A 14363-nucleotide genomic window follows, 5' to 3' on the forward strand; every position below is an offset into this window, starting at 1 on the left:
TACCATTCTTAGACGACCATTTAACAGATCTGAGCGTGAAGACCTTCAACAAAATGAAAAATCACGCAAACCATCTTATAAGGAAGGCTTGCGACTATGATGAAAAAGCCCCTAGGAAACACAAAAGACCGAAGATGGCACTTCCCTAGGAAGTGTGTATTAGAGCCAAACCCTTACTGGCACAGAGATTGTGTAATAATTAGTTACACAAACCTTCTGAAGTGGCATATTGCCACCTGCTAGAGCAGACCAAATTAGCTCACCAGAGGTAAATCATATTGAGACTGAGCAGTAAGAGGCTAATAGCCTGACTGCAAAAGAGAAAGAAGTTCCAAGTTCCAAGTTTCGAGGAATTATCAAAGCCCAACAATCGTTTTACTCTCCCATATTCCCGTATTATATTATAATGTCTGGTCGCGGTAAAGGTGGAAAAGTTAAGGGTAAGGCAAAGTCTCGTTCCAACCGAGCTGGATTACAATTTCCAGTTGGTCGTATTCATCGTTTATTACGCAAAGGAAATTATGCTGAACGAGTTGGAGCTGGAGCACCCGTCTATCTAGCCGCTGTTATGGAATATCTAGCCGCCGAAGTTTTGGAATTGGCCGGTAACGCAGCACGTGACAACAAGAAAACCAGAATTATTCCCAGACATCTTCAGCTGGCAATCAGAAACGACGAAGAGTTGAACAAATTGCTATCGGGAGTAACTATCGCTCAAGGTGGTGTTTTACCGAATATCCAAGCCGTCCTCTTGCCAAAGAAGACAGAAAAGAAATCATAAATACAATCTGTATGTGAAACGGCCCTTTTCAGGGCCACAATATTTCCTCATTGAAAAGATTTTTTTATCATCTGATCACTTTGGGTATAATAAAATTGCGACAATTTCACGGTCCTACTGACATTCGTAAGTAGGGTAAATGCTCTGATTTTCGACCAAATTAACAAAAACATCGATTTCGGGTACGACTTTTTCACACATAAACTAATCATAAACTAATTTTAAAGGTGTTGATGTTCATCGATTCTTTGGCTAGTTTTAAATAATTTGTCATATAATTTCAAACGTTCTCCTCGCATTCAACCTTCGAAATGTGAAAACAGAGAAAATCTGAATAACATTCGGGTCACGACCATGCCGCAGAGTTCTCGACCATTTTTTTGTTTGTTTTCGACCACTAATAATAGTGGCTGCTCACTTCTCGTCTTCACTTAAAAATTTTATATTTATATCAATCAGATGGATTTCAGATGAGGTAATTGAGTAAGAAACACTGGGAACGTAAAAAAATTATTCTGCAAAAGTTTTCATTTTCTATAAGTATTTCAAAATAGGAACTCATATTAAATAATATTATTTGGTTATTTTGTTCTTAATATCTTTTCAGAAACTAATGAGTATATAAAACACCGACCACAAGTGGTCGAGAATTAAGTATAGTATATCCAAAGTCACTTGGAGGAAGCCAGAATATTTCAATTATATGTTCAAGGGTTGTCCAAGTTTCCAGAAATTCCAATGTAATTGGGCTTTTGAGTCGTTTCTATGGAAACGCAATAAATTCGCGCATACTGTCAACGAAGGCCATTTTAATTTGAATCAAGTCCATTACTTGAATTATTGAAATTTGTGCAGTTGTAGGAAAAGTACAGTGTGCAACATGTGGAGAAAGTCCTCTTCTCGCTCGTGTGAACTCGCGAGAAAAGTTGGACTTTCCCCACTTGTTGCACAATATACTATTTCAGCGCGAAAACTTTGACCTATACCCCTACTATGCAAACTATCTTGAAAGGGTAGCAATGGTCGAGAAAACACGTACGGCGGAAATATTTTACACTACAAGATATATTTTATTATTATTTTATCTCAAATCACGGAATGGTCGAGTCGAGAGACACTGACGGTCGGCTAACCAGTGCATTTACCCTATATACAGTGGCTTAGGTAGCTATTAGACCCGGGTCGATCGCAACCCACCGACGAGATAATCGGGTCGAAAGACATAATATAATACAGTGGGAGATCAGGTAAGAAATTTACGAAATCGGTTGTTCTGAATAATGGTCTATTTTCGAATAAAAATGAACAAATTTGTAAAACAGTCCCCCACTATGAACAGTAGGAAAGGACTTATTCTAGTTAACTAGACCTTCAAACTTCGATTTATCGAATCGAATAAATTATCGTATAATTCGATAATTATCGTACCGGTGGCAACGATGGATTTCGGAGTTACTTTCGAGCTACAATTTATTTATTTTGTATTATTCAATAGTTATGTCAACTAATGGGGCTATGTTAATTGGTGCTTTTATCTTTTGAAAATGAAATAAAACAAAAGTAAAAGATAATGAAATCAAACTCAATAAAAAATAACTATACTACGAGGTTGCAACAGGTAAGTCGAGTCCGATTGTTCATTAAATTAGTGGAGAAATGGTGGACTGTATAAGCGACAGCGAAACATATGAAAATGATACTAAAGTCTAAAATTGTGGTTAACATTATAACTTACCTGATGGGCGTCAGGTTAGAAAACATAGCCTCTCCACAGGGCCCTTGGTGCGGGATATACAGGGTGTTTCCTAAACATACGGCAAAAATTCAGGGGGTTGTTCCTTGGACTATTTTAAGCATGTTTTGTCCTTGGATGATTTTTGAAAAACCTCTTTGTTTCGAAGATACAGGGCGAACAACATTTTTCATATTTTTAAAATTAATAATAGTTCAATAATTAATAATAATTTGGATTGGAAGAGGTGGACCTCATTTATGGCCTGCTCGTTCCCCGGACTTAAACCCCTTAGATTATTTCCTATGGGGCCATCTAAAATCATTAGTTTATACCACTCCAGTAGAAAATGTGGAAGACTTGCGAAATCGGATCATTGCTGGGTGTAACTTAATAAGAAATGATCCTGGTGTTTTTGAAAGGGTTCGACAGTCAATGAGGAGAAGATTGGATGCTTGTATGCTGGCTAGAGGTGGTCATTTTAAACAGTTTTTGTAGGTTGAGTTGAATTTTCATGTAATTTTTCATAATAAAATGTTATTATCTGAAATTTTGTTTCCCCTATATCTTCGAAACAAATAGGTTTTTCAAAAATCATCAAAGGACAAAATATTCTTAGAATAGTCCAAGGAACAACCCCCTGAATTTTTGCCGCATGTTTAGGAAACACCCTGTATTTCAGCTCCAACTTTCGGTTTTCAAGGGCGGTGTAGAAAAGCTCTAACATAATGCGTTCGAGCGAATATAAAATCGACGAATAATGCGGGAGTTTCCGAATGAAGCCACCAATTGTTCACTTGTTCACTCGCGAACTTACCATCTTTCGCTATACCTCGAACTCACACAAACAGGTAGGAATGCTACACCTATCAATAACGCTCCCGTGGTTTGAAAAATGCTAGGGTTCGTGTTGTAGTAAGGAAAATGTATCGACGAAAAGCTGCAAAAATTCTACTTGCTGAAGAATCCGACAATCCGACAAGTTCGACAATCTAGGAATAAAAGTCGTAACTTAACAACATGAACACCTAATTGAAAATGCGTAAAGTGAATGATATCTTACCTACAAAAGGAAATTTTTTTACGGTTAATTGGGATCCGGGAATTGAAAGCACGCGGGATGATTTTATATCATCCCGATATGAAAAATTCAACGAGGTAGAGAATGATGAAAATGTTTCACGATTGATGAATTATGTAGAACCACACTCGAATCGTTTCGCCAACGATGTGATCTTCAGAAACGTTAGGCTACTAACTATATATAGCAAAACATGTCCCTGGGGAGGGGGGCTCAAACTACCTCCACTACCTACCACATTATAGGTTAATCGTAACACCTACCAATCACAGTATATCGTTATAATCTACTTATAACTAAACTACAATTTGTCACTAAGAACCGTAAACTTCAGCGGATTGTTAATTTTCCCTTTGAACATACGTTCCATTGAGGCCAAAAACACTTTTCATTAGAATACTTGAACAGTTTTAACGATCTATCACACCAATAATCAAGTTTTGATAATACTGACGACAGTTGAGTCATTAATTAAATTATCGCCGATTTCAACGGATAATGTTCGACTGTGAATTTGAATCCACGTCACCAGAACTTCGAGTAGCTATCCGAAAAGCGTACGAAGCTTTTATAAACTGGTGTGCGAGTGAAGATGAAATAAGTCCAGTGCATTATGCTAAATAGCGAGCATAGATACTTGAAAAGGCAGAATGTTGGATACAAAGCGAATAAGTCAAGTGTTCCTTCCGGAGCAATACAAATTTCTGAACGATGCTCCTGTAGAATGTCTCCCTAGTGAGGTAACTTCTGAATTCCTTCAGTGCATATTAAAACAGGTTGCTTTGATTATTGCCATCTCCTGAGTTGGCGCAGGTGCGATGAACTTCTGAAATTGAGAATGAATGTGATATGGAAACGTTAGAAAATCGAATCATAATAACTTATTCTCGCGCAAATCTTTCAATTACATAAGCAGAGTGGATCAAAATAGCGAAACAATACTGTGACACGCGCAACAAAAACCGCGACTGTAAAAAGGGTTATTCTTACAAATGAGGGGTTTGGCAAAGTTACACGACAGCCTTTAGAGCAGGGGGGTGAAACCGCTAGTGCTAACACTGGCAACGGATGTGACGTCACAGTCACTCAGCATTACACGGTATACGTATCACGATGTAAAAATTTTATTCTCATAACAAGCCAATCAGCGTTCGAGGTTTCCAATAAATAGGTATTTGATTGAACAGCCAACAATTAATTGTGTTTGTAATGCATGTATGGTAGCAATGAACAGATCAAGTAGTTTTTATTGTCGCTTATTACAAGTTCTGTTTTAGGTTTCAGGTAATCCATGAGAAACTAAATTTAGAACATAATTAGACTGGGTTTTTCCTCATATCGTATTTCAATGTACTAATATATCTGAAAGCCCTCTTACTTGCGATTATAATATTCCTTCAAAATCAACTGGATTTAAGTTAAATTCTGTTCCTCGGCCTTTACTGAAATATCAAATTAATTATCATCATCCCTATGATTCCAGAACTTCCCCAAATGTTTCTTGTATGGAAAATATTAATGATTTTAACAATAACCATATCCGTGATCCAGAACTATCATATATATATATATATATTCTCCTTTCTTCCACCTTATAGGGTTGGTATATATATATATATATATATATATATATATATATATATATATATATATATATATATATATATATATATAAATCATAAGGATAAGGACAGTCCCTCTCAGAGAAATACCAACCGTAGACACGTGTTTCGGGCTTTCGGCCCTCATCAGTACGGTGAACAAGTGTTAGGATGTGCAACACTTGAAAGAAACAACAAACAAACAGAGTCAACAACAGAAGCCAGCAATCCATTTGTGGTTTCAGCAGGAAGACCCAATGTGTTTTCGGGCAACAACCGACATCACCACGCGGAAAGCTATAGCTAACTGCTAATAATAGCTAAAATGACTCATCTGATAGTTTACAATATGAAATATTAATTAAAATTGAGCCTTCAATTTCTCGTCATTTTACCTGAAATGACGAGAATAGTATGTTATGGAAAGAAAATAAATATGTATTGTCTTCTAGATGTTCATCAACACGTTTATGGGCTGGAGGTGCATCATATCAAATATTCAATATGAAAGTTAATTTTTATGAATTTCAGATATCAAATGGATTGATAACTGTTAGAATATTAAGCTAGAGCACACATGTACCTAAGTTGATACTTTGAGGTCCTAAAATAGATTTGTAGAGAAAATAATTATACATCTTCAGAAGTAAATGAAGATAACAATAAAGGTCATCATCAAAAGTTTGTTATATGTACAATTTGGCGATATGAAGAAGAGAAAACGGATTCAAAATTGAAAAAATTTATGGCGCTTGAAATATGACGATTGAATTAATTTGAATGAAAAATAATCAGAAACGTTATCGGAGCATATTTGTTTGCACACTGCAGAGACAGTCACTGTACTTCTATGGGTTGATGTAATAACTGTGACGATACTGTACAAAAATATGATCAGTGGAGCAATTGATAATTAAATTTGTCATATAGATATTGCTTCATGTTATGGAATTTCATTATTAATGAATCGTCTGATATCCACTAACAATGTACTTTTCAATGAGTGCTTCGAATGATGAGTCATCTTGGGGGATCGTTATATCCTTATAACGATTCCTTCAGATTCGAACAGAATTCTAGTTTGCTAGTTTTATAAATCTAGAATCGACCACAAATCTGATGAAATTAATATTTAATCGATAAATAGGTACATACAGATTACATGACTTACCTATTCACCTTCAATAGCGTCATCGAATGATTCATACAGTTTTATTAAAATAACCTATGTATTATTTTCCGAACACTGCGTAGAATGAAGAATTATTATATTCACATAACGACGCACCTAAAACTCACTTATCAGCTCAACGCACATAATTGAAATGAACCGTTTTCTGCTGCAAAATATTTGGTGAATGGTTACATCTGGTCTAATACTCTAGTGGGTTTTACGATTGTTGTTATTCACTTCTTTGAAAATGCCGCTCGCCTTTTCTGGGAAGAAATGTTTTCAAAAATAACCTTTTTTTATGACCTTTCCCTCTGGATATTAGGGGTAAATATACCTCCTGTAGGTATATCTTTCCTAACGAACTTCCGTGCTTTTCGTGTTTGATAAAAAAAAATTTTTATTTATATCACAAAAATTTGCTCAAGATTATCATCATAATTATAAGCTTGCGAAATGAAAAAAAAAGGAATTTTTATGTTGCAGATTTGTCTGTTTTTCTCGAACGATAACACAAAATAGTTCATAACGCGAAATAATACATATATGTAAATGAACTGATATGATAGACCGAAAAAAAATCGAAAACATTTTTCGACGACAACGTTTACTCATACCTGTAATGTGAGAAAGAAAGGTTCGATAACGAAGTTCGAAGCAAACATTACTCAAAATAATAGCAATTTTTTGATTACCGATTCGATCATCAACCCTTATACAGGGTGTTCCTAAATTGGAGGTACCGCAATCGCTTTGTTTTCAAGATACAGGGTGTTCCTTGTAATTCTACATATAGAATATATCTCGTCTATGGTGTAGTATTTGCGCGATATCGTAAAACTCAATTCAATGCTTACATTTATAGGTTTCCTTCAAATAGTGAATTTAGCAAAATGTGGTGTCACGCGTTAAGATTGTTTTCATTTTGAAATATGATAAGTCATTTATATTCCTCTGAGGGGACGCCGACGAAAGCGGGTAGATAAAGGAAAATAATAAATTTCGGACATAGACGTGCTCGCAGTGCAATAAAAGTAATCATCTTGAAAGCGATAATAAACTGAAATTCTATATTTTGTAAATCTTGGGGGGGGGGGAAGTAATTACCCCGAGTATCCTCTCATTTCTACGCCCTTGGCCCTCTGGTTATTACTCGAACAAAAGGATTTGTAGGTCCTGTCTTTCAGAAGGCAAATTCGTTATTAATGAGCAGATATTTTGAATAGATAAAGTTGGTAGCTTCTCAGAATCGAAGATACCCATATAAAAGTGAAATCAACCTTTCCTATGTATATAATAAAACATGTCTGAAATCCTTTGAATGCAATAATAAACGCTACCTATACAATAGCTAAATGACCATCTTTTTCTTTGAAAGTTGACATTAACAATATTACAAATAGTTCCCATAGAATTTCCGAGAAAAGGTCCTTTTTCACATAATCGAAAATCAGGGGTAGGAATATTAATAATGACTCAGATGTTCATTTTAGGTATAAGGACTGGAATTTTATTCCCTACGCCTCTACTTTAATTTCTCCGATTTCCTACTAATGTCTAATTGTGAGACTTTTCTCCCTAATATTAATACTGTTTGACAATCGATTTTTAATTTATACCAACTTTGATACGAATCGTTTCAGAGAACGGTGTACGGAAGTATCATTATTATTTATCTATTGAGTAGGGGAGAACGGGGGAATTTCGCGCACCTAACGGAAAAGGTTTCAAAAATGTTTCCTATGTAAATGCAAACTTTCACAATTTAACTTCGAAATTTTGCATTTATTTGACGAATCGCTTTGAGAATATATTAAAAATCTGAAATAATAATGTCATTGCGCGAAATTCCCCATGTGCTGGGATAATATCGCGCATGGGATGGGGTAATTCTGCGCAAGTATATATTGAATGAAGCGGGTACTGTTCCAGCATTATTATGCTCCCAAATTCAATAATTTAAAAGTCATTCGAGATTTTATCAATCAATGTTATCTATTTATTTATACGTAGGGTTAATTCCATCTAATGTGTTTTTAGGGTGCGTTTCAAATAAATATTCTATAGCATAGAAATTAAACTATGTAATTTTTTCACAAGTGACAGGTGTATTCATTATTGAAAGTAGTGCAATATAATTTCACGAACTGAATCTCCATGGGCGCCCGCAGAAATTTTTCTCAGGGGGGGCAAAATGAAAATTATTGAAAAACGATAAGGTGTCCTTGATTGTCATTGAAAACCGGAAAATTGTTGTGAATCCATTACTTTCCTTTTTTCTTTGCTCTTTGGATTGATAAAGTTATATTGAGGGTGTTGTGCTGAAAAATGAGGAAATCAAAGTCTCAGGGGGGGCCATGGCCCCCCCTGGCCCCCCCCTGCGGGCGCCCATGTGAATCTCCGCTATTCAATTAATGAAATTTTGGATCTTGTCGAACATTCAATTAAAAATATCCACATTCAACTCCGATGAGGGAGAAGATATTTTGGAAGTATGTCGCAAACTTTCTAAGTTTTGGAACAGTTAAAGCATCTAGAAATTCTGAAAAGGATATATTTGAAGTTCTAGATAACCAGATAAATGTGCGTATCAAAAAAAAATTGTTGACGACGACGTTTACTCATATCTGTAATGTGAGAAAAAGTTCGATAATGAAGTTTGAAGCAAAAATTAAAATAGAATTTTTCTAATTCGATTGTTCATACCATTCGATTGTTCCTAAATTGGAGGTGCGAAGAAAAATGATAAATTCCCTGAATAATTTTAAGGAGCAAATGTACTATACATGGGCCCGCAAATGCTATGTTTTCTGGATACAGGGTACCTACGTTTCTTGTAGTCCTACTTTTTTGTGATGCATATAACATTTTATCGAATCTCTTATTGATCCTCTCTACAGATTGGATAAATAAATACCAAAAATTATAATTAATTATTTATCACTGGATCCTATAATAATTTGAATTTTCCTTGGGATTTCTGAAAATTTGTTTGACAAGAAACCGTTAAGTGTAGTTCTGGACCAGAGATTCTTTTCACATTTTTCTAAACAACCAGTGGTTCATCCAAAAGGTCTGGTGAAAAGAAGCGGGCACTCTTCCAGAAAAAATATCACAAAAACTTTAAATTGGAATATCTATGCCAAATTCAAGTTAAATATCTTGTGGGGAGAAGGTGCACCCTCGTTAAGCTAGCAGAAAGACTTTCGAATTTTTGATTTTTATTTTGATTTTGTAGGCTTATTTATTATTACCTTATTCAAAAATTTTTTTTTCTTGAATTGTCGGAGAAATCGCGGGTTCTGCGAGCTTTACGGTTGAGCTAGCGGAACCCAATCGTAACTATACTCCTCAGAATAATTTAAATAACATAATAATTTTAGGCTCTATTCAAACTAATTTATCACCCTATTCCGGCGTTTTGATAAGTAAATACACCTTTGACGACTTGGTATAATCGTTTTGGTGTTTCGCCTCCTGTCAGATTGTGATTATTTCCATAGTAACGTACTTGGACGTTCGCCCAAAAAAAAAAAGTCAAGCTCACTGAAATGTCATTGAATTTTTTAAAAGGCAGCGCTTTGGTTATAGGTCCATTAATAAATAAGAAATTGAAATTATTTTTCGTGATATAATCATAACGAATACCAGAGTGTAGACTATATATTTCGATTATGCGGACCTTTTCATCTCGTCGTATTTCGGGAAACACCACACGAGTTGCACTCTCGTGTCTCAGTGTTTAATCGAATATTATATATGCTCTTATGACATAATAACTGATCATTCAATGAATATTAAGTGAATATTCAATGATTATTTAGTTAATACTTATTCGAATATTCCAGATTCCACTCAAAAAACCTAGCCACCTATGACTGGAACTTTGTTGATATCTTTAAATAAATAAATATATTTCCGGTGGTTTAAAAAATAATGAGCATTTCACAATTGAAAAAAGATGGAATTGTCATAAATAATATTTTGCTATTAAAGTCATCTAGACTTTCTTCCTCCAATCCATGTTTGAATGCCATTAAAACTGGCACAGAATCTCCATCAATATCACGATATTCCAACATAGCCACCATGCCATCAATTTCCATAGCAGAAAAATATGCATAATTATTCAACAGATTTATTGAATGAACAGGTAATACTGAACACAGTTTACTGTTATCTGATGGATAAATGTAAAAATGTTCGTTATTCTTGGAAAGTCGAGAGTACCCTGGTTTTACCGAAAAAATGGTTACTTATATTTTTATAATCAAATTGTCGTTTGGAAAATCCAGCAATTAGTTCTATTCCATGACAACGTACAAAATACAATAGATCTTTAAGTAGACGCAGTAAAACCTGCGCTGGGACACTACAATCTACATAGACCCATTACAGGTATACAGGTATATGAACCCATTATAGCTATACAGGTATATATTTTTTATTTTCCATTATCTTTCTTACTTTCGTAGAATTTATTTCATTGAAAAAACCAAAGAACCCATATCATACTCATCTTTCCGAATGTATTTTCTATCCGTAGAATCTTATGTTATTATTATTAGAACTCTTTATTGCTAAACTCATATGTTAGAATTCATATTCGATTTGCATTTTTCACGTACTGGCGGTATGAGATTAGGGGAGAGTGGGGCTGGAAGTTCCCGGGGTAAGGTGTTCCGATGGTAATAACTTTTTAACAAAAAGAGATATCAAGAAAATGTAAATTAGGCTATTTTGTGAACCACTGGAAGTTTAAAAAAAATAAAAAGAAACTCTTGTTCAGTACTACACTTTGGTTTGTTATAGTTTTGTCGTATTTGCAATCGATTTCGAGAAAAAAATTCAAACAGCTCTCTATAGCAATTCTCAGGAAAATCCAAATGATTATAAAGATCCAGTTAGGTAGCTGTGATGAATAAATTAATTATAAGTTTTGATACTTATTTACCAACTGTGTAGCGAAGATTAATAAAGATTCGATAAACTGGTTAAGCATCACAAAAAGTAGCACTACAAGAAACACCCTGTATCTCGAAACCAAAGCGTTTGCGGGCTCATGTTTAAGTGCCTTGATACAAAGGGCGGTAAGGCATGCAAAGCTTCGAAAACTAAATGAGATTAAAAACATCTGTTCCGCTGAAAACACTTGGCCTTTGTCAGTAACTAGTTTCGAACGCAGAATCGTAGGAAATTTCCATATGTTAAATGTGTAAACAACTTTAACACACGTAATTCGAAGTGTTGTTTTTCGTCTTTGTGAAATACATTACATCCCTGATTCAGTTAGGGTAATAGGCAATACCAGTGCCGTATCTAGGGCGTGGCAAAGGTGCACTTGTCACGGGCGCAAGGTCTGCAGGGGCGCCCAAAAATATCAAGAGAAAAAATAATTGGAGCACACATAATAATTCGAAAGATCACAACTCGGTTTTCAAGTATACGCCTCGCAACGAGCAATGACGAGGAATCTGGAAACCAAGGACGGAGATCTTTCTTTTTCTTGGGGGGGGGGATTCTCGAACAAAATTTTTTTTTACAACAACGTTTACTCATATCTGTAATGTGGGAAAAAAGTTTGATAACGAAGTTGAATCTTAATTACTCAATATTTTTTTTTATTACCAATTCGATTGTTCTCACCTTATACTGGGTTTTCCTAAAAAGGATTTACGAAGGAAAATATTCCTTAGGATAATTTTAAGAAAAAAAAGTCCTATAAACATGAGACCGCAAACGCTTTGTTTTCGAGATACAGGGTGTTTCTTGTATAGTCATAATTTTTAGTGATGCTTATATTTATTAGTTTATCGAATCTTTATTAATCTTCGCTACAGAATTTGTTGATAAGTACCAGAAGTTATAATCAATTTATTCATCACAGCTTACTAACTGGATTTTTATAATAATTTGGATTTTCCTGAGGATTACCAGAGAGCTGTTTGAATTTTTTTTTCGAAATCGATAGCAGAAACGACAAAACTATAACAAAACAAAAAGTGTTGTACAAGACAAGAGTTTCTTTCCACATTTTTCTATAGAACCAGTGCTTCACCAAAAAATAGTTCTGGTGGAAAGAAGCAGGTACCCTTCCACAAAAAATATCACACTGCAGATTTGCATACAAAATAAGCATATCACAAGCTGAAAACTTTAAATCGGAAGATCTATGCCAATTAAAATTGAATATCTTGTGAAGGATAGGTGATATGAGAAAAAAACTTGAACTTTAACACCGGCATCTCAAAAACAAAGCGTTTGCGTAATCGTGTTAGGACTTTTTTTCCTAAAAGGATCCGAGAAATCTGTCATTTTCATTTGTACCTCCAATTTAGGAACACCGTTCAGATATAATCAATTCAAAACTGATATATTCACAAAAAAAATTGCAATTTGAATGATCCACAATAAATTATATAACACAGCCCAGACAATTTTCAGATGGGAATTACTCAGTTCAGTTCTTTGACAACTACAGTATTGTGACGAAAATTATACAAAAAACTGAAAACAACGGGTAGGTAAGTGTATACCGATGACGAATGCAAAAATCACAGGTAACAAAAAAGGGGCGATGCCGAGAAAACGGATAGATGAAGGAAAATAATAAACCTCGGACAAAGACGAGCTGAAATGCAATTAATGTACTCATTTTGAAAGCGATAATAAACTCATAAACGGTAAAGGGGTCCGATTTTTTACTGACGTGTCGATTTCAAAGGAAAGAAAAATGATTATTATTATTGGTTCATTTGATGGAGAAATTTTCGTTATTCGTATTCGCGATATTTCTAGAATTTTATATTTTGAAAATCTTGGGGTGGGGTAATCACACCCAGTACCTCCCCATTTCTACGCTCTTGGATTGAAAAAAATGTTGACGAAAAAATGGAATACTTACACTTTGAATTAATTAACCTTTGTTTTAGAGTCTAAATCAGACTCCTCCATCAGACAAACTCTTAAAATGTTCAGAATTTGTCAACACAGAGAGACATATTGGTCTATCTCATTATAAAATTTTTCACTGTCAATTCATTTTTCAGTAAATTCATCAAATATGTACGATCTACTCCTATTATAGGGAATAAATATCACTATTCTTTACCTCTATAAAGCGGTTTAGGTCTATATCATCTTGTAGGGGAGAGTTGGATAATACCGCGGGGTTGATAATTCCGCGCTTCAGTATTATTCAAAAACTATTCACTTTTTCTTTGATGTAGTGTGTATACATCAAAGCTGGACATGCCTACATCCTTCTCCGCGCAATGCCATCACGGTCCCTGAAACGACGAAAATAGCACGCCCTGTAGAAGTTTTTTTCGTCACTCCTTATAATTTTTCGCGTACTTTCAGTAAGAGGTAAGTAATACTGTATTTATATTGTAATACTTTGATACTATAAATTTCTAATGCTTGTACACTGTAGAATTATTGACCGAATACTTTTTTACGTACTATAATATTTCCCATAAAATTTTGAGCTTAAAAAATAAAATTATCAAGTTTGATTATTCCGCGCCGGGGCGCGATATTATCAATCCGTAAAATATGAAGTCTGTACTTGAGGCTATTCGAAACGGAAATAAAATAAAGACATCTGCTAGAAACTTCAGACGAAAATTTACTTAGACTTCATGTTATAAAAAAATATTTACGTTTTGTTGTCATATAGACTTTAAGTTTCCATCAATACTTATTGCGTGATATTTTATATACTGATTTAATTTTGAGAAGAAGATTCGGCTCTCCCTATCTTCACGCAGGAAAATTACTCAGAAAGATATCAATTTTTTTATTATTAGATACTTTTGTTACTTACCCATTCGCGAGCAAATAATGTGGGCACGATTTTGTCAAACCTGGGCACGATAATATCGAATCAGTTCGATAATACCGCGCCTCTATTTTTTTTTATAAATTGACAATAAATACTTTTTGATTAAATTTCAGAAGTTTTTGTTATGCGGTTATTGTACCTGAATAAATGT

The 14363-nt window shown here is 34.6% G+C and overlaps 1 protein-coding gene across 1 annotated transcript; it reads left to right on the plus strand.

The window, feature by feature from the left end:
* Positions 1-406: 406 nt before the first annotated feature.
* On the plus strand, positions 407-781 carry LOC123675409 (histone H2A). Its single transcript, XM_045610763.1, has one exon. The coding sequence runs from the start codon at positions 407-409 to the stop codon at positions 779-781; it is 375 nt and encodes a 124-aa protein (XP_045466719.1).
* Positions 782-14363: the final 13582 nt, after the last annotated feature.

Source organism: Harmonia axyridis, chromosome 3 (assembly GCF_914767665.1).
Source record: "Harmonia axyridis chromosome 3, icHarAxyr1.1, whole genome shotgun sequence".
Lineage (NCBI taxonomy): Eukaryota > Metazoa > Arthropoda > Insecta > Coleoptera > Coccinellidae > Harmonia > Harmonia axyridis.